At 40.5% G+C, this 21,460-nt stretch overlaps 1 protein-coding gene across 3 annotated transcripts in view; it reads right to left on the minus strand.

Moving 5' to 3' along the window:
• The window catches only part of LOC106962914 (SEC14-like protein 1), a 32,554-nt gene that overhangs the window by 7,724 nt on the left and 3,370 nt on the right, over positions 1-21,460 (minus strand). Inside the window, exons 1-15 of one of the 3 annotated variants that reach the window (XM_015057565.1) lie at positions 21,244-21,406; positions 18,042-18,131; positions 6,346-6,495; positions 6,117-6,248; positions 4,771-4,899; positions 4,031-4,301; positions 3,631-3,740; positions 3,338-3,527; positions 2,872-2,960; positions 2,607-2,677; positions 1,933-2,104; positions 1,587-1,721; positions 1,236-1,370; positions 537-788; positions 271-449 (exon numbers count right to left, since the gene is read on the minus strand). In XM_015057565.1, coding sequence (XP_014913051.1) covers positions 271-449; positions 537-788; positions 1,236-1,370; positions 1,587-1,721; positions 1,933-2,104; positions 2,607-2,677; positions 2,872-2,960; positions 3,338-3,527; positions 3,631-3,740; positions 4,031-4,301; positions 4,771-4,899; positions 6,117-6,248; positions 6,346-6,495; positions 18,042-18,104 — 2,078 coding nt within the window. In that variant the 5' untranslated portion in view covers positions 18,105-18,131; positions 21,244-21,406. Of the gene's footprint in view, positions 1-270; positions 450-536; positions 789-1,235; positions 1,371-1,586; positions 1,722-1,932; positions 2,105-2,606; positions 2,678-2,871; positions 2,961-3,337; positions 3,528-3,630; positions 3,741-4,030; positions 4,302-4,770; positions 4,900-6,116; positions 6,249-6,345; positions 6,496-18,041; positions 18,132-21,211; positions 21,407-21,460 lie in introns of those variants that run through there. The other 2 variants (XM_015057562.1, XM_015057564.1) reach the window with 2 other exon arrangements.

Raw genomic sequence — 21,460 nt, forward strand, 5'->3', positions numbered from 1 at the left:
CTCATTAACCCCGATAAGCTAATGTTGTCTTGTGACAAAAATAAAAATTGTACTTTAAGAGTGAATCATTTTGCTTTCCCGCTTTGTGTTGGTCAATCACATAAGATTCTCTTCAAACAATCTGAACTTTGTGGTTGTACGTTGTTTCAAAGTGGAAATAAAATCCAAGCGGTGTGAATACTTCTGGAAGGCACTGCAGCCTATCGACGGAGTTTGTGTGTGAAAACTGCTTTTGCCTTTTGCATAAACAACATGAGTTCAGTTACCAACCTGAAGTCCTCAGAGCCCAACACCTCAGTGTAGAACATGACTTTACACTTGTGTGAGGACACCTGCAAGGTGGCCAGCACATCGTCCACTCTGGGCAGATTGGTGGCCGAGCAGGCAGGCATGTTATGAAACTTCCACTGGAGGATGTAGAAACCCGGCCAGCGAGTGATATGGGAGCCCTGAGGAGAGGAAAGATCAGCAGAACATTTGTGACCAGGGATCAAAAAGCAGAAACAAGAAAATTCTTCACGACGATAAATCCTCACCTGCACGCTCTCGCCCTCCTTGCAGGTCAGAGGGGACTCCACCATGCTGTAATCTTGTCCCAGAGTCCAGGACTTGTCAATCAGCTGGACGTTGTTGACTCCCGGCGAGGTGATGCCGTGGGCCCCCAGGGCGTCTTTGCGTGGCGGCTGGGGGGCTCGCTTCGAGTGGTAGATGTTGAAAACGATGTCGCCTTTGCACACGTCGAAGTCCCAGGTGATCACGGAGGCGGCGTCGATGATCTCGATCACAAGCTGCCCGGAGAAAACGACGGAGAACGGTTCAAATGAACAGAAGGAGGAGGTAGAAGGCAGCTGAATGCATGCGTTTCAGGTTATAAAAGACTAAAAACGGATTTATTAAGACGATCTTATTGAGGCAAAAGACAAGAAAAATGAATGGAATCATATTTAAAGCTCTCTTTGAATGTAGTTGGGCAGAATAAATAGTTCCGGAGAGCAGAGTGAAATTCAGAGGGGTAATTATAGATCTGTGCCGTTTTAAATATTGCAACAAGACGGGAACAGTATGTCGCAGCAGACAGATTACATTTCAGAGACACGCTGTGTGTTTAACGCCACTAGATGGCAGATGTTTCAAGTAAACCTCCAGGAAAGCAACCTGCAGGTCTCTATTGTCCTGTCCTATATAGCATAGCAGCATGCAGGCCTTTTATCTTTGCTCCTCTCTCTGAGCCTCACCTCATGTGGGGCTCCCTTAAAGATGCTGGCACTCTGATAAATCGTCTCGGTCCAGAGACGCACATCCTCGTTCTCGAGCTCCTCAGGTGTACGGTACATGGATTTAGGAACGAGGCCGCCCTCTGGTACCTCACACTGAAGAACAACATGCAAACAGGGTCACTGACAGAGTTCTCAATCTTGATCGTGAGATATGGAAAGTTCATGAACATATTTTTCCTTTCACTTCAAAAATATATGCTACTTTATCGTTTTTCTTTTACATAAATATAAAAAAAAAGGTTCGAGTTCAGAATAAGTTTTTTATTCAAAATATGATCTATAAGTTTTTAATCTCCACTAAACACTTACCATGCACTCTCCTCCTAGAAAGTCGGGGATGATTTCCTTGTCTATGTAATCGACGAGCCCTCCAGGACCCTGGTAGTCATTGCCTGCGTAGATCAGGAACTTCTTTCGGGTGTTTTCGTCAATGAATGGGCTCACCTACATGCAGAGATAAAACGAATACAAGTAATAAGTAAACCAAATTAGTAAAAAAAAAAACAAAAAAAAAAACTGCTTGTAAGAAATGCTAAAGCAGCCACAGAGACTATTTGGAGTCATACTGGGATTTCGGCTGCAGGTACGAAAACGGTAAAGCAAAATCAATGATTCCAGATCATTTCAGTTCTAAGGTAACCGGTTCTGCTCTCACCAGAGTCCAGAGGACTGGGAAGACTCTTGGCGCCCTCAAGATAAGCAGCCGTCCCAGAGTCTCTGGATAGTTTGCCTCCACAACTTCAATGATCCTCAGAAGCGCCTTGACCCCCGGTCGCCACAAGTGACGCATGTTCAACCCCTCCAGGTCGACCAGGCATGTCCAACAACTACAGAGCAGGAAGCAGGAGGATTAGTGTGGATAACTTCTCGCCACAAACACGCGCACACACACACACACACACACGCTCTGAAGTGGGCTGCAGCCTCCTTTCTGATCACTTAACACCTGTCAGTCTGAGGCATGGCTTAAGTGATGAAGGTAATGCTAGTTAACTGTGAATCCTGAGTGCGGTGAAAAGCATAGTTCACATGCCTTCTCGCGGCGCCCCACCTCCTGTTGGAGAGCGCCGACACAGGCACAATCTAAACATCTGACACTTTGCTATTTCCAGTTACGGAGAAGACAGAGCTGTGATTCTCTGCAGCAACACCACAGCTGCAGAGCTCGATCCTAACATCGAACTGCTGCTTTCCCCCCCCCGCCAATAAATCCTGTTTCTGCTCAGCAATGATCACCGTCCTCTAGTCCTAATGGGAAAATTCACAGTCACAAAACTGTTAGAAAAGGCAACGTAATATCTCCTAAATCCTTAACAGCCTGGTTTTTACCTGATAGGACGACCAAACACCTTGGTGTTCTCCTCGCAGCGCCTCAGGCCCTCCTCATTGATGGACAGCACCTGCAACATCACAATGAAACAACAGCGCTCTCACTGAATGCCACACCGTACACAAGAACATAAATGACATATTTATGTAGGTCATCAGTTGAATCCTCCTCCTTTCGGTGACTAACCTGTAATCTAACCGTGGTCTGACCTATAAACTTAACGACTTCTGTAACTGAACTGGAACTGTGGCTTTGGTTACGTACGTGTCTGAGCAGCGACTCCTCTCCGAGAGCGCGCACCAGGCCTTTGGTGTCCATGTGGCCCAGCCTCAGGATGTACAGAGGACGACCGTCTAATAAAGCAAAACAAACATTTACATGAACCATCGCCTGGGTTTACATTCTAAACAAAGTAAGTGGGAAGGTCTGCCTTGCGCGGCACAATAAGTAAACATGTGTTCTGAGAAATGGTTTATTGTTCTGTTCATAGTAAAACCAGTCTTCTCTGGCAGCGTGCGATCGCGTGCGTCAGGTGAAAACTATTCCAGCCAACCGGATAGCTTGAATGGGCTCATTTACTTTTCAAAGTCAGAAGCTTTCAGCGGTAGGTTGTTCAGGATGACTGAACAAATAATATCATGATGAAAACATGCTGCTGTAAAGAAGGGTATGTTTGTATTAGAGCAGCCTGCTGCAAGCGAAGGTTTGTACGCAAGTCGTGGAGACGTACCTCTGTCGTGGTGGTGCCAGCCGCCGGTGTAGTAGTCCTGGAGAACCTGCGGAGGGCTCCACGTCTCCAGCAGGTAGTCCACCTGGTGCTGCTTCCTCCACGTCAGAGACTGGCACAGGATCTCCCGGGCCTTGTCCATGTTGAAGTCTCTGGCCCGCAGGAAGCGCAGGATGTGTTCGTCTTTAGGGATCTACAGGAAGCAAAAAACAAAAACAAAAAAAAGTGTTAGGTTTATGGTAAGTTATTAGAAGTTGACCGACAGCTACACTCTTCCGCTTAATTACTGAAAATACCTTTCCCTTGTGGGTTTCCTGAAGCCATTTGCGAAGTCTTATGAGACAGCTCTCCTGCAGAGGCGTCAGGTCGCCAAGGTAACGTTTGATGTAATCTGCATCCAGTTTATCTGCAACAAAATGCTCCAAATTAACACGATTTGTCTAAACAGATCTTCACGTCGCTGTACGGGAAAAACATTACCCACTCTTACAGACATGGCTGATAAATCTTCTTAAAAACACGTTTTTCATTCATGTTTGTAACAGCCTAAAAACTTTCTGCCTCAAGTTATTTCAGTGCTGATCACTTAAATTGAGTTTCCTTTTTCTCTTTAAAAAAAAACAAAAAAAAAAAACAGCCGCTATTCTAAATTAGGCAGCAGCGAGTGTCCAGATGGATTTATCGGAGGACACACACCTTCAGGTGTACCAGCCAGGATCTCCACCAGGCTGTCGGCCTGAGGAGCTCCACTGTCCTGCTTTGCCTCCTGTGAGGCGCCATCTTTGGCGTCAGCAGGCTGCGAGGCGGAGACAGCGGGCGCGCTGGGGTGCTGGAGTTCAGGCGGGCTGGCTGAGAGGCTGCTTGGTGCAGGGAGAGCAGAAGAAACGGAGGAACAGGTCCAGCGGGGGATGTGAATGACGCCCTCGCTCTCCAGCTCCCTTAGGTAGAACTCAATAATTTCCTTTCCCTGTCGGGAATGCAAGTAAATTATGGTGAAATTGTTGCTAATATATTCACACGAATCCATTGAAATCAAATAAAACTAAGGAGGTTTTTAACTATGTATTGCATTTGTAAACTGGAGTCACCTTGGTATTTGCAGAGTTCACACACTTTTCTCACAGTAAAATTCCAGCAATTTTCAGGCATTAAGGTGAGTTTTCACATGTTTTAGCACAACACTTTGGAGTTAAAAACAATACAAATGAACTAAAAACAACAACAAAAAAGACAGTTTCAACTCAATTAATATCATGCAATACTATTATTAATGTAAAATCCCCCAATTTCAATAACATTTAAAGTACCAAATATAAGACGAGATTTATTTCAACAACCATAACGATCTGACTGTTTCTGCACTCACAGCTTTGAGAAAGGAAATGTAAAAATCTATGCCATGATGGGATGCACCCCACACACACACACACACACACCTTGTTGATACTACTGGCATACTGCTTCATGGCGATCTTTTCCACGGTGCTCTCGAAGCCAAAGAAGGACTTGATGTCCAAACTGGCCGTTTGTTCGAAACATGTCCAGCCCTCGTTCTCTGGGTGGACCTGCAACATCACACACAAAAACATTACTGTAACCTAAACTGTGTAACCACACAGTAAAAAGAAAGAAAAAAAAAAGAAAAAAAAAGAGAGGCTATCGTTGCCATAGTAACCACACAAGAGGATGACGCACAAAGGGAGCAAATTTCAAACTGCGTAAACTGAGTGGGAGTATGTGTGTCAGTCTGTTTGGGTAAATTTAGACAGTATTTTACACATGAGCTGTTTGGATTCAAGTGGGATGAAAACAAAAATTTAAAAAAAAAAAAAAAAAAAAACAACTGATGATTATAGAGAATGATGCAAAGGCTGTACCAGGCAAGGGGAAAAACTTTGACTCAATGTCAGGCAGTACCCACTTCTCTGCTAAATAATCTATAATCTGTCCATTACTAGTATATTAATTCAAATCAGGGTAAAAAAAACAAACAAAAAAAAACTGAGTCTAACATGAAGATTACATTAAAGCATTTAGGGCCGTTTTTAAAGGAATAAACATAAAACCTCACTGTAGAGTTACTGCAGATATGCAATACATTTTAGGAATCTGTAGGAACCATATGAAGGAAACAAAACAGGGAAGCAAAAGAAGTAGAAAAAAAAGTGGGAAAAACAAAGATGGAAAGTAGAAAGTAGGAAAAGAAGAGGACAAATAAAAAGGGAACAAAGGATGACGGATTGAAAACATAAAGGATGAAGAAATACTTTTGAATCATCTCATTTTCCTCCCGTTTTCCACACTTATTCAGAACTGGAAAATACAGAAATCAAACACACCATGCTTTTTTTTTTTTTTTTTACACTGTATGTTCCCTGATCCTGGTGGCAAAACGGTGGCAGCTTCATCGCCATGAGTACTAAAATGTTTCAGGTCCATTAGCTGCCTAACTGAGCTGCCCTTCCTGGTTACTGTTACCACAGAGTTGATGCAGCACACTGCAAGAACCTCTGTGAGACTTTGGACCTAAAATTAGCCTTTTGCTTGGTTGGAAGCTAATACGATAAAGCTTGACCTCATTAACTCATAACACATCCACACATGAACAGACAGATCTGGAGTTAGATCCAATGCACACTGAATGCAGGAGGGGGAGAGGAGGAAGAGATGCTGACGGCGATATGTGGCAAGTTTAATTCAAGTTTGAATTATTCCCGCTTCTAAGACACAGCATGCACACAGAGTGAATTTCTGTACAGCAGCACGGCTTTAAGATACTGACTGAGTAGCAGCAGGTCTCGTGGACAACGACCCTGTTGGAAAACGTCTCATTGTGAGACTCGATGTGCAGAGTCCTCTCCTTTCTGTTCAGAGTGTTTTTCTGGATGAAGTACACGTAGTCTACACCGGCAATCTGCGAACCACAGAAACGACTCCTGTCACTTCCAAAGCAACGGTGTGTCGTGACAAAAAGGTTGAAAACACGGCAGAAGAGTAAAAGTATATTTTACCCTTTTAAGAAGCCGTGGCGCATCGACATCCAGGGCACAGCGCCGCTCGATCCTGTGGGTGGCGCCGTCCTCGCTCGTCTCCTCGTTCACCACGTCACTGTTCACAAACATGGGGATGAGGTGACAGGTGGGGAAGCGGCGTTCATAGGCCTGTAGGCAGAAAGGGGGGGGGGGACAGAGGATGAATAGTTTGGCGCAGGATTTCTTTATGGTAATTTCAGGTTTCAAGTTTCTTTCCAGTAGAACGCAGCAAAAACAAAGCATAACCAGTTCCAGCTAGTTTGTCGTCTTGTGTGTACGTTTGGACCGCAACAAGTTGGAAGTATTACAATGGCAGGATTTCCTTTAGAAAGAGAGTTTTATTAGATGAACCTCTATTAGCTAGTTTGAAAGTAAAGAGCATTTAAGTAGCTCAAGCCAAAGTTACGTCCCCAAATCTACTGAAAACAATGCAAGTAATCTTTAAAAACAAACACCAAGACTGGACTAAACTTAAGAGCAAAAGAACAAAGAAAATTGTGCTACAAAAACAAATGAATAAAGTTAAAAACAAAAGGGGTTAAACTTAATAGGAACAATTCAGTCTTTATTTGCATTTTAAACTCTAGTGCACACTGCACTTGGATGCTTTTCTCCTTCAACAACATGAGGAAAACACCCAAACTTCCATGGTTCATCGAAAAACTACCTTGGATCTGATCGTCATGGTTTCATACCAGAAATGTCTGAATAGCAAGCAGGTTTATGATTAGTCACATCATCCTCATAACCTCTGGTGGGGCTATCCAGAGCTGATCATAACGCTTCTATTTATTTATTTTTTTAAATGCGTTGCCATTACGTTTCACCTCAACTACAAAATGTAAATATAAATTGTGCTGAACCCTTGAACTCAAACCAGTCAGTACTTTTCAGAATGTTTGAGAAGATTTTCATCAGAGACAACATGAGGAACAAAAGGGTATGTTGACAACTTTATCGTATTATTTGAGATAAACAAAGAACAGCATTCTTCAACGAGCGGAGCAACCAAAAATATTACATTATGCCAGGCCATTCGTATGTAGGTTGAGAATGGTGAGCGGCAGATGGCTGCATTTTTTTTTTTTGCTCCGTGTTGCTGCCAGGCCACTCGGCTGCCCACTGAATAAATGAATGCTGAGCTCTGTTTTTCAAGCTCCGATGCCCTGGAACACCGGGGCGTTCAGCTTTGTTCTGCCATCAACACAACAGCCTGAACTGTAAACATCTGCTTCACCCATCACAAACAAGCATACACCAATAACGCACTGACCACAAATGACATGCATTTACAAAAAACCCACAAAGGCTTTTTTTTTTTTTTCACTCTTCAGCAAAAAAAAACGCAAAAAGCTTACTTGACAGCAGATAGGTAACTACCAACCACCAGCAAAACAGCGATGGTGCTCTGCTTATGATAGACCTAAGAAAAGTGAAATAGAAGCAATGCAACAGAGGAAAATCGGCTTGTTACTGAAATCTTATTTTCAGTTTGATTGGCCCCAATCGGTCACTGGAAAGTCTAAAACCATTTTTTCAAAATTAGTGAATGCATCATAGTTGAGTGGTAAAAAAAAAAAAAAGTCCCAGTGGCTTCAACATAGGCTGATAACAAAAAGAGGAAACCAGTTTCAGTATCAGTTAAATGTTTAAATTAAGCCAGAGAAAACACAGACGATGCGAGACGCCATTTAAAACAGAATCTATTTTCTGAGATGTTAAGACACGTCTGTTGTTCATTCAGGCTGTGACACAGTAATAGAGGGGGAGAGACTTTCCACAAGTAACAGGAAGGCTGAACAGAAAGCACAGCTGCTCTGTTGAAACATTTGGAAATGTTGGCGGTCTCTTGCAAATGTTAAAGTAAGGATTTTGATTCTCTCGTGAGTATCCAAAAGATCCTACTAAATGTAAAAGGTTAAAGATGGTTCAAAATGTTTAACTAGTTTGCCTTTGTTTTGAAATAATGTGAAAACCCCACTTCAAAGCAACTGCTCAGTCAAATGTACAATTTCCTCATCTTCAAACATGGTGTTGAAATATGATAATTCATTCCATTAAGGCTATAAAAATAATGTTCTCATATAGGAAGTAGAAATATATCACTGATGAACTACATAGAAATAATCACAATGGCCATTTTTTTACTAAATATTCATTATAAACTTACATTCCACATCTTTGATAGTCACTGTAATCAAACTACTCTTTGATTGTGTTAGCATGAACACAAAAAAGAAGAAAAATCTAGTAAACCAAAATCTTTTATATGCGAAAATAAAGGTCTTTCAGTGCATAAAACAAAGTGTGAGAAAAATGAATCTCCTGTCTCCACAGTGACGGGATTTGTTGGCCAAGTTATGAGTAACCTCGCCTGGAATTTGGTTGGAGAACGTGTGTGTGCTTTCCAGAGAAGGCTGAGGGGAAAAAACAAAACAATGCTTCATATCTCGATTTCTTCCTGCAAAAACACAACCGTTTTCCCTCTCGACAATAAAGTCCATCGGTAAAGGCCATGAGTCTGGAAAAAATAACTTGCTCTGCTCAGGAAGGGAGATTCAGGAAATTCATGAGCTCCAAAAACAAAGGGACAATGAAAATCGAGGCCAGACGGTGCCGCAAGGCGAATGCAAATGGGTCTAGAGTTCTACCTGGCAAAGAAATACAAAGGCTGGCAAAGAGCCCAGCACATTCACCATCTTCAAACTATGTCAGTGGGGAAAAATAGGTTAAATATAGATGAAAGCACATTCCTAACACATTTTAAAAATGACTTCTGTTTCTAGTAATGGCTTGAAAATGATTTCGAAGGAAAATTTCCACTTTGGTGGACAAAAAAGTTTTATATCTTATCCAATATCTAAGGGCCTTCTCCAGGGAGAAAGACCAAACTTTGGTTTTTGAGTTGTGTGGATTGACAGTTACTTTCTACTCGTTTATACAAAACCAAAATTAATTAAGTGAATGCACTGCTAGACGCACACACGCCCAAAGAAAAACCAAACTGAACAGCTGGGATACAATGTTTTCCTAATTTAACGCCCCTGCAGAAACATACCAGAGTGCAAGCTGCAGCAAGCATTTACTGACTGCATTTAAAGTGTTCCAGTGAAATGACTTCATTTAGCTGGAACATGAACTCTACTTGTGTAGCTAACAGAAAACAAACAAGTTCAGTTTTAACTGTGCTTTGCCAGTGCTCTCCGAGATCAATCCTGAAAATATACATTTAACCCACTCCATGAAAAACACACCTGACGCTGACCCTACAAAACATTGATTAAATACAATCACAATTAGACCACTCATAGCTTTACAGCTACACCTAATTAAATAAAAGCTTCAGTTTATCAGGTATACACTGCAATAAAAGTCCAAAAAGTAGTAAGAAAGCTGCATGGATGTTAAGATTAGTGTTACTGATATTTTATTTTTTATTCTTTATAAAATCCAGTCACCTATAGACAGAGTAACTGACAATCCTGTCCTCCAAAAAGGTATGTCACTGTGTTCTGTAAAAAAAAATAAAAAAAAGTTAAACGAACAATATATCGAAGGTCTGTTAACTGGTGGAAGAGCCTTGCATAAATCCAATAATGTATTTATTAGTTATTTGTTGCAAAGAAACCGTATTTCTATGCAAAGTTGCTTGATTGTGAAAACATTAGACATTCTCACCATAACATTCAACAATGCTGGCGAACGTTTTATTAATAAAGTGGCTGCAGTAAAAAATGTTAAATGTTCAGAAAAAGCAACAGAAAGCTGGAGTCAAACAAAAGAAAATCTTAAAAAAAAAAACACACCCTTTTGAAAAAAGATCACTTGTTGATCCAACCTATTTTTTCCTTCCCAACTAATAACTGAAAATGTAAAAAGACGCGACAGAGTTTTGTCCCCACAGGTCTCACACAGCTGCTTTTCTTGGAATCAGAGCTATATCTCTGAGGCTTATGAAAAGTGTTGTGTAACAAAAACAGCCGCCACACATAGGTCAGTTTAAGCTATTATTAAGTCGTGTCGGCTTGTGGAGAAAATGGGAACATTTAGGTAGGGGGGACTTTTATGATGAAAATACAGGAAGAGAACAGCTTAGAGATTATCAGAAAAACAAACCAGCAAAGCAATAACAGAAACACTGAAAGGGCAGCGGCAGAGTGTGGCTGGCTTTCCTAAAAGAAAATTCATAAGAAGAGGAAATGACAACTTCCCTCGAACAAACAAGTAGGTCATCGGAGTGAAGAATGCAGGCATCTGCCACCAAATGCTCTTTAAGAGACCAAACCGTCATCCTATTCCAATAAAGTTAAATATCAAACACTGTTAAACTAATACAAACAAAAAAATACTTTTATAGGGTTCATATAAATGTCATATCTCAAAACTCTACACTTTTCCAGACTAGGCTTTTTAGAGTTTTAGATTTAGATTTCAGAACAGAAAATTCCTCCTTTCCCCCCAAAAAATAAAAAAGCAATATAATTGTTTTGGCATCTCACATGAACGCAGATCAGAACATTGGGTCCACTTTAAAACAGATGTTAAACAAGAAGCCTGAAGGATTTGATCTGGCAAACCACATCTAAAGCTCATCTACAGATACATTCATTCAAAGAGCTTCTTTCAGAAATTCAAATATTGATGCGTTAGATGACGTAAAATAAGAACACCGAATAAGGCATTTTCTATGCCACATTTTCATTTTTCTATGTTTATCCACACTATGAAAAGAATCAAACTCTATTCATTTCCAGGTTAGGACTTTACAGGAGCGCTACAGTTACCCATCAATAACTAAAATAAAGCCACATTCTGCTCATTGAGGTCTACATATAAAGGGCTCAATAGAAATTATGTAACATTACCACCATTGACGCAAGATGCAAACAACATTTCTCTTTCACTGGGGGTCATTGACAGAAGCATGACGTCAATTAGCCTGTTTTTGGTGACTAACATCATTACGGCCTACCAACCAGCACCTCAGGCAGCTCTGGACCCTGACCCATCGCTATGCACGTTGACACATTAGACAACCCTAATTTTGTTTTGGAGGCATCCGTTATATGAAATATAAGCCAATGACTTGTCTGGCCTTTTGATATTAATAAATTTGCATCTGGACAAGAGGCACCATTTATGAAGGACACAACTGTGCATAAAACAAAACCTTTGTTGATTTAACATAATGTAAAGATGACTGCATACAGAATATAACGTACACGGGCCAGAAAACAACTAAAAGGGGACAAAAATTACAAAGAAGGTTGTTTGAATGTCTGCAGAAGTGCTACAGCAAACATCAGGGTGGAATTACAGGGAAACAACTTCTTGGAACTGAAACAAACGTACCTTGTATACTTGGAAGAAGTTCTTCCTTCTTTCAATTAGCAGGAATTAGTTTACTGGTTTTATACCGTATGAGTGGAGGAAAACACCTCCCTGATATTACTTTTCCTTAGAGTTTTGTCTGGTCAGCATGACTAACCAACACATTAGACATGCTGACACTAATGTGAACAGTATATATTTTTTATGTAATTTCCAACTATATACAGTAAAGCTTAATGCAGAATAAGAAAGTAGCCTGAATCTTTAAGTCCTACATCTGCCAACCTTAACATTTAAATATGCTGTAAATGGAGAAAGATCAGATGTCACAGCCTTAAAACCACATTGGTCATTTCCTAAACAGTCCGAGTAATACTAGGCAGTTGTATACCAGACAAAGAACAATATATTAAAACTAATATTTACATTAAAATCTGTTAATATCAAATGTAAATGTTCATTCAGACATTTACCAGGAACATAATTCTATCTAATCAGAAACCACAGACGTCTGGCGAGTTAGGCTTTTCAACAATGCTAGTTTCACTTGTCTCACATTACCATTTGCATGAAAATCAACAAAGCAAGAGTATACCAAGCCAGTCATGTCATACAAAGTAAATAGAAAAAAAGCCTCACAGGGAAACAAAGAGAAAAGCTCTAATGTCCCAGATCTCAATCCCTGACCAACCAGTTAAACAACCTTAGACCAATTAAACCACTGTGGACTTTTGTTTAAAGTCTATGTTGACAAAATGCTAATCCTCTCCATTTAAGATTGTTTTATAAGACTATACATGCATTAAAACTTTTAATCCAAAAATATAGAATGGTAAATGATCAAAAGAATATTTTTTTTCTGTCAAAATTAAAACCTCTCTCAGTCGAGGCGTAGACTTGATCAGAAGTAGGAGAGAGAACAAAATCCTGGCTTTAGGAATAAAACAAAAGCGCTTTTGGTCTCTGCATGCCGCACTACCCACTGCTCCTTTTTCGGCGAGCTCAGTGGGATTCGTAATTGTACGACTGCCTAGAACCACCAACTTGGATAAAGGCAGGGACAACTTGCCAACCAGGCAGAACGTCTATGTGGGTACGTCAAGTGCCAGCCCAAATAAGCGTCAATAGCTATAGACGTGTAGCCATAAGCTACGAGGGCTATCTGTCAGACATCAGTATGTGTGCACCATGTAATCTTTAAATCTGTGAGTTCGTCAAGCAGTGCAACTAAAGCTGACCTAAGTCAGCCTCATACACTTCATTTTAGAGTTTTTTTGTCTGAAAAATCGTCTATGGGATGTGTCATTTTGGCTTTCAACTGAACTAAACGCCAAACCCAATTGTTTCAAGTGATAAACCAGCCCCCGAATACAAGGGGGAAAAAATAAATAAATTGCAGCAATCAAAGAATCCATCTCCATTTTCTCCGAGTGACATTCAGCTGCTGCATAACACTGAGTCACTATCCACCGACACAGTATGGAGGGACTGCAGTGTGAAACCACACTAAAGGGTCAGTTGTGTAAGAATATGTGCGCGCGCACTCCGTTCTCTAGCAGAGAGAAGCAGACTTGGGGGTGTCTGGGGGGAGGGGAGCCACTGAGGCAGCATCTCGACCTTGCAGCAGCAAAGAGGGTGAATGAGTGTCTCGGTGATCGGTGAATGAGTTTATCTGAAATTTTCCATTGGCTCCTATAGTCACATGGTTGCTGAAGGAGCTTGCTGTGTGATAAGCCTCACGCTCCCCTCCAGCAGGCCATAACTGCTGACTGTTTTTGGCAATCATCATCCGACAAGGTAAATGAATCAGACACTGCAGGAAAGGCTCTGGTGCTCTAATACAGGAGAGCGGATGAATTATCTGAATTAAAAACAGTCATGCAAAAATGATGGGAAAGACAGGACATAAAGGCACATTTAAATAAGGAATCATTCACTAAAGCAGACTCGGATAATGTTCTATCTCTCATTAGAGGCTCTTTCTGAATACTTACACGTTTCACTCCATTAGATTGTTCGGTTCTCAATTGATGCGTTACTGTGACATTTAAAAAAAAAAAAAATGACACCATTTCACAGTTGAAGCAAGTAAAATGTGAAGGAGAGCAATCGATTGTGCAAGTAGAAACTTCGGGATCAGAGTCCGTTACGCGTTGAGAATCGCAGACCTCCCGACAGCTCAGACGAGGATTAAAACAATAGAATAAAGCCTGGGATGCCACTGCAGCAGAGAATTGGGCTGGAAAAGCTTTAAGCGGACCTGGCCGTATGTGGGTCAGGACATGGTGGGACACGATGTCATCCTGGCAGGGCCACTTCGCACAGAGCCAGGCCAGACAAAAAAAAAAAAAAGAAAGAAAAAAAGAAGGGGGACATCAGAATGAGCCCAGAATTAAAACTCTGTGGCAAACAGAATACAAGGTCTCCTGAGTTCACATTTCTAAAAATCGAGCTACAGATGGCGTATACAATAAATTGTTAGAGAAGGAAGAGGGTGTTTCCCATTTCGAAGACCTAGCAGATCAAACTCGACCAAATCGACTCCTCTGATCTGGTCACGCAGAGTGAAACTAAATGTGAGCGCTCTTATCAGCAAGACGAACGTTAGTTTCATCATTTAACTAAGCAAAGCAGATAATGACATGCGTCTGCTGCACATGTAGATTATCTGACGGAAATGTTTCTATTTCCTCATGGCACTAAGGAGGTTAAAGAATATAGCATTTACTTTATAAAGGAGAGGCTCAGATATGCTGGTGCAATAAGGCAAAAATAAACCCCACTGAGTTACACAAACACATTCAGCCACACAGGGACTCATTAACACATCTTTGGTAACGGTCAATTTGTACAGCAAGCAACAGGTCCAAGTCTGCAACATTCACCTCAATTCAAATTCTTTATTCTGGTTATTTAAGAGTCTTGCACAAAAAAGAAGAATAATGTTCAGCCACATGTGCTATGAAAAAAATAATCTGCCATCTTGTCATTCGTTTATCGCTTCAGGAATCAATGATACTTTAAAGATTATATTATGAAGACAATCCAAGCTAAAATGTTTTGTTTGCTCCAACATATTAGGACAGATTAGCCAACAGGAAGGAAATGTTTTCTCTTGCTGAATCTGCATAAAGCCCAGCAGACAGTACACCCACTTCGCACATCCTGTTCCCTTCCATCCAGCTGAACGTGTGCAGTTCGAAGGCAGGACCAGAATACGTTGTCCCTTGCGGATTTGTTAGAAATTTTTTACCAGGAGCAGGTTAGCCAGTTAGCCCAACACTGGGCTGCAACATGAATATAAACTAGCTTTAGGAGACAAGTCACAGCTAGTCACTGTGCTTCAAATACAACAGTTTGAAGTGAGTGGACAGACATGTCTTCAGTTTATAGTTTCCCCTCTCCTCTTGTGGTTATTTCAGCCCTTGGTGTGTCGACGTGCCCTAAAAGCTAATGTCCCTGCAGGCCAACGACAACAACAGGGGTGTTGTGTCAAGCCTTTGACATTCCACTGCGACTCCCCGAGGACTGCCTGGCTGTTCTGACGCTGGACTGCAGCGATAATGGATTGACTACATTTCCTGTTATTGAGATGCAGCAACAAGAAAAAGAGGGACTGCTGTAGCTTAGATTACGAAAGACGTTGCTAATGCTCTTCTTCTATTTCATTTTAAGAACAAAACATGAATCTTGTCTAACTTAAATCATAAAGAAAAAAAAAAAAAAAAAAAAAAAAAAACAGCCCCTAACAGTGTAGATTGTTGCTCGTTAGTTATTTCGGTACCCGAGAGAAACATGATCAGCTGTGACAGGTGTTGGTTCAGGTTTTGGTTCGATTGGATTGTAGATTTAACTAAAATGTGGCTGACTGTGCTGATTAAGTGGGGATATATTTATATCACCACCTGCAAAAGTTGACTGCTCAAATAAGAAGTTTTTCTAACTGGTTAAAGACTACTGCACAATTCGACTAGCAGTCATCATATGTTCAGTGAATCGGTACTTACAAACTAATAAAGGTAATACGATAACTCTTGATTAAAAACAAAAAACAAAAAAAAAAACACAGCTGTAAAATTCTATGGAATACTCAAAATTTGCAATTAACCCTACTTTTTTGCATCAGATAGATTAGTAGTATATTTTGATAGGCTTAAAGCACAGATAATCATCCTGTTTCAGTGTTGCATTGTAATTTTTTTTTTCTTGAGCTGGAATGTCTAACTTGTTGCAACAAAGAAATTAAGCTCATAAAACTATCCGAGCCGACGTTCTTGTGCCAAGAATGCCGTCAGCACCAAGTGTACCAAGAATACCAGGCTCCAAGAGGGAACATTGTAAAGCAGCAAAACAAAAACATCTGAAGGGCATCTGGGATCCAAGTCTCGCTTATGCAAGAGGCCACTAGAGCTTACGGCAGTGGTGGCCAGAGGTTGAAAAACTTTGATAGCACCCGTCATTGAGCAAAGTGCCTCCTCAGGGTCGAGTGACAGACTGCTGCATTTCAACTAAACAAAGACATTGAGTGCTTAGACGTACTGGGCATGTAGAAGTTTGGTTTTTAGCCTCAAATGAGTAAAATAAGTGACATAAATTTTAACGAGGTTGTGCAAAGCTGAGTCAGGTCTTATTTGGAACAACCCAACACAATATGAGTAAACTCCCTGATAGCAGAGAAAATGAAAAGCTATGTTGACATGAAGAAACGGCTCTTTGCTGCATCACAGCATCATGTGACGGTTTCCTACAAGCCAGGATGTTTTTGTGCATCTAGGCTACAATAGCGATAGAGCAGCTAGAGGAAATAAGACGGCACTTCACAGGCTATACGTCGAAGGAAAAAAAAAAAAAAAAAAAAGAATAGTTGTGACGCACCACTAAGTCTGCTCTGCAGCATCTGCAAAAAACATAAAGTCACTGCAGAGAAAAGTCACAAAAACCTTTATTTCGTTAACTTGAGATTCAGATTACTTTGAACACATACTCGCACTAAAATAAGCAACACCGTAAGTGGATGATGTGTTTTTATTATGTCAAAGAAGACAAATACCCACCATGCGTTTCTGTCCTACTTTAAAAACATGCATAGTTCTCCAGATGTGACCCATATATGAAAGCCTAAACATGAGGTATTTCCACCTTTAGAAAAAAACAAAACATGCAGCTCTATGTCTCTGTCATGACAGGTTCCTGCTCTTTGAAACCTCACATGGTCCTATACCTGCGTTTTATTTTTAGCCATCTGTTTGCCCGCTGCTCAATCCCGCCTGTGCTAAGGAGATTTACTCTCCCTGTATGCTCCCTCTTGCAGGCTCCGAATCTGCTTTCCATTGATCAAAAACACAGCTGGTCTGAAACTATGCGTACTAAAATAAAGGATGATGGCATTATGAAAGGAAGTGAAGTTATACAATATGTGATCAGACATTTTTTGGATGTGCTTAGTATCACTTTTAATTTTCAAAGCATAGTTATATATAACAGCTGCCTTATTGGATGTTTTGATTAACTGCTGGTTGCGTATTCAGGTCATGAATCTGCAAGAAGCCAAAACAACATGATGGAGGAATTACAGAAATGGATGAGTAAGTAAAGTCATTCAGTCTGGTTTGATGACTTTGAAAATGGATTTTTTTTTCCTGCTAGTTTTGCTTTGTTTTTCTTGACTAGACAATGATCACATTTTTTTGTGGTAGATATTCACCTCCAGTTTGATTTAGCACTAATGCACCAATTCAAAATATGAACAATTCCAACTTTTCTAGGATTACACGAGACTAAAAATCAAAACACAAATGTGCTGCAGGCTCTTTGATGGAGGTGTGTTAGCTATTGGTGCATCTTCAGTTTTTACCAATTCTGTATTTTGTTGACCTTTTATGTTTAAATACTAACATTATCTCCAGCGGATGCAAAAGAAGGGCTACAGTGTGTAGCAACAGGCATTCACCAGATACATCCCAGCTAGTCAGTCAGCTGTGAAAAGTCATGCAAGCTACTGAATCTTTAATGCCTCAAATGTACGACAACAACTAAATCTGTAGCAGGTTTCTGTTTGACATAAAAAGCACAGTCAAGATGCATATCTCAGCATACAGCCTGAAAACGTGCAACACAATGGGGCTGAGAAACCACTGATTTAGAAAATAGCTTCAAGTTGATCTCCATGTTTGAGCACAGTAATATCTTTGAATTCAGCAATTTAAATACAAGATCCAAGGACTAGCTTCAGAGGACGACCTGTGAAACGCCCACCCATCAGTGTTACATAATTGCTGAGCTAATGTATTCAAAACTCATGCAAATAGGAAAATTGCTAGCGCCCACAGGTGAGAAAGACTTACCGCCATCACCAGCTCAAAGGGATGTTTATACACCCGCACAGGTGACTGATACTTCTGCACCATGATGGGAATTACAGTAACACCAACAACCTGCACAAAAAGCAGAAACCAGCAGTTAGCAAAGACAAGACATTTATAAAAGCCATTTGATATTTAAAAGGAGTGGGGTTATTTCTGATGGTCAAAACAGGTCAAATAAATCTACACACAGCACTATGAAAAAAAAAAAAAACAGACTAGTGCACACTTAGCTAAAAGAGGGGTGTGTTTTTGGATTGTGTGGTTCAGGGTTCTTGAATGCAAAACGCTAATAAAAGTAAAGTTAACGGAGCTGCAGAAGGCAATTCTCCCGAGCCGAGACCAAGGATCCGGATGATCAGTGGCTGCAGCACATCCCTCTCATTCATTAGAAAACTGTGTCACTGCGAGCTACTGGGGATACAACTAGGCTACTCTCATCTGTGCCCTCTGTCAAAAGATCCTTTCTCAGCAACGCATGACTGGAGCTCACGAAATCATTTAAAAAGCAGGTGCCGCTTGTTCTTTGAAACGTAAGCAACACAAACCACATGCTGGAGCTGGACTCTGCTCAATAACCCCAGACAAGGGGCTAAAAAAAAAAAAAAAAAAAAAAAAACCGCTGTAACAGAATGTTCTAGATGCTGGAGGATAAGAAGCTTAATGCCGAGAGTGATTTTTTTTATTTTTAATGAAGCAAAGACAATGTGATGTGAAAGGATTTATTTCCTTCTCTCAGCCTGTACTACGTGTGGCTGGAGCATCATGTGCTGGGATTTTTGCTCAACAAGCCGGCGCTTGTTTTTAACTGTAAGTATAGTGTGGGTGCATGTCTGTAGGAAGGAGTGTGAGGTAACCTCCAAGAGATTAGCACAGCTGCTCCGAGGTGCAAAACACAACCACAATACAATCTTATAGTCTTGTTTTCTTACCTACATGTTTTTTTGGGGGGGGGGGGGGGGTTGTGTCAATTCAAACTCAGGTAAATTTAACTCTTGGTTTAGCTTTTTTTTGTTTGTTTTTTTTGTCCCATTTTGTTATGCTTTGCCCCTCTGGGCCAGCGTGGATGAGGACAGCCAGACTAAAACCAAGCTGAGACTAAATACTATAAGACCTCCTCACTACCACTTTAAACAGCTGATTACTACAGCCACTCATAGTTACCGTCATGATTCAGGATCTGTCAGCAACTTTGAAAACATCAACAAAAGATCTCAGTATGACTTAATAAATAAACACCTCAGTAAGCACATTTTAATATTCAGTTGTTTACATATCATTTTTATGTCTACCGCCACACTCCTACTTTTGCATGGACATTTTAAATACGCTGATAATCCAAATAATCCGAGTATGAACCTGCACCATATAATAAAGGTAATGTTTTTTATCAAGACCGCTGCAGTGTGTAACTTTTATAGACAGACATTCTTTATTTTTATTTTTTATTTGTTGACACAATCACTATGTCGTGACAGTATGGTATGAAACAGATAATCTGTGTGGGGGGAAAAAAACAAGCTCCTCTGCTTTCAAGTGCTAACGAGAAACAACCAACCAGCGTGTGAGATTGTCAACCACAATCTCCACCATTTGCCCATTTGGCAGTGAGTACATGAGGATGAGTGACAGCGTTAAGACCTTCCTTCTGGCTCAGGTTGGTTATTTCTGGTTGCCGCAAAATAACAGCTCAGGGAGGAGGTGTTGGAGTTTGATCTTTTCGCAGATTATATGTCTCATGACGAACTGTCACGACATGGTGACAGTTTTCACAAATATGTAAAAAACAAAACAAAACAAAAAAAAAACATATTCTTTAGTAAAGTTACATACTGCAGCTTTAAGGCCATGTCGTGCAGACTGGGTAGCTGGAGTTATATGCTTGCCACGTCAAACTGCAAAGCTTGATCAAAGAGTAAACGCTAACATGGCTTTTGTTGATTTAGAAACAGGACAATGACAATCAAGTGTCAGTGCAAACATTCTCAGGAAATGTTTTCCTTCCTTGTCCTAAAGGTCAAACAAAACTACGAGCCATTACGAGAGAAAGGACCACTACTGTAAAGAAATAGTCAATTAATGCTGCTATAATTTTGTAGATGCTGGTCATTTCGCCTCTTCACCATTTCATAATTTTGTGATTTTATTCAGTCTGCCTCAGATGGACATCAGAACCCAAACAAACAGAAATGGGTGCAACAAAAAAAGAGCCCTGGGGAAACCAAAAGACACTAAAGTGAAATGTGAGAATTGGGCTTTTTATTGACTCGATTATCTCAACAATAAAAAGGAAAAATAAATTATTACTCAACGGTTTGTGTTCACAGAAAGAAAATGGTTTGCTTACAAGTATGACATTTAATTTGGATGGGACAAAATGTTGTAGAGCAGGTCCCAAAGGTTGGGGGGGGGGACAAACTAGCAAAGGTCGAGAGACAAATGTGCAAACTAAACAATTTAGAAGGCAGGAGCCCAAATTAAAAAGGACGGATGGATAGCTATATATATTTTCTCCTCATTTAGAAAACAGCAGATCAGCAGGTAAAAAAAAAAGAATAAGTTTTTAGGACAGATCTTTCCTCATAAGCGATCAGTTTGGTACCTGGAGCTCCATCCTGATACGTTTTCGGGTAATGTTTTGATCTGGTTTTACTTCGTGTTAGCAGAAACCGGTTGTTGTGTTCGAACAGGTTTAACCGAACTGAGGACTAAACCTGTTCAGTACATTTTAAAAAGGCTGTAAACAAAAACTGAAATTAGAGCAATATTTACACCTAAATTAGAATTGACGCAGCTAACTGTGTCAATGCAGTGGTACATTATTGTTAAAATGTTCCACTCTGTCACTGATGGGATTTTAAAAGGGAAATTCAGCTTTTCACCCAACCCTTCATTTTCTTCGTCTATTAATAATATCGAGATTTGACCATATCTATTAAGTATTGTGACGTTTCAAAAATCATGTAAGAGGTAGACTACCTGAAAATACTTAGTAGATGGCATCATACCTATAATTATCACAGTAAATAGGTCAAAACCCGCTCGCGTTAGCTAACATAAAACAGTTCAAACTGATTGAGACTAGCCCGAAAGCTAACACTAACTTCACAAACAGACATTAGCTTCGCACAGCTTTCACAGCATGTACGTACCGGTGATTCTGGGAGAAGAGTAAATGTTTACTTTTTTTTCAGTCGTGATCTCTTCTGGAAGGGGAACCAGTGTGAATTCTTGCCATTCCGCTCCCCTCGGCTCTTCACTTCACCCCCGGCTCCGCGGCTAACGACGGTTAGCTTCGTAACGCTAGCTGGCCATGTAGCAGGAACAAATAGCCAAGATAGCTAACCGTAAACAAAGTTACTTTTACAGACAAACCGTCTAGAACACTGAATTCTTGGGGG

This window comes from Poecilia latipinna, unplaced genomic scaffold (genome assembly GCF_001443285.1).
Source record: "Poecilia latipinna isolate Pla-1442-1.1 unplaced genomic scaffold, P_latipinna-1.0 Scaffold1472, whole genome shotgun sequence".
NCBI classification, from domain to species: domain Eukaryota; kingdom Metazoa; phylum Chordata; class Actinopteri; order Cyprinodontiformes; family Poeciliidae; genus Poecilia; species Poecilia latipinna.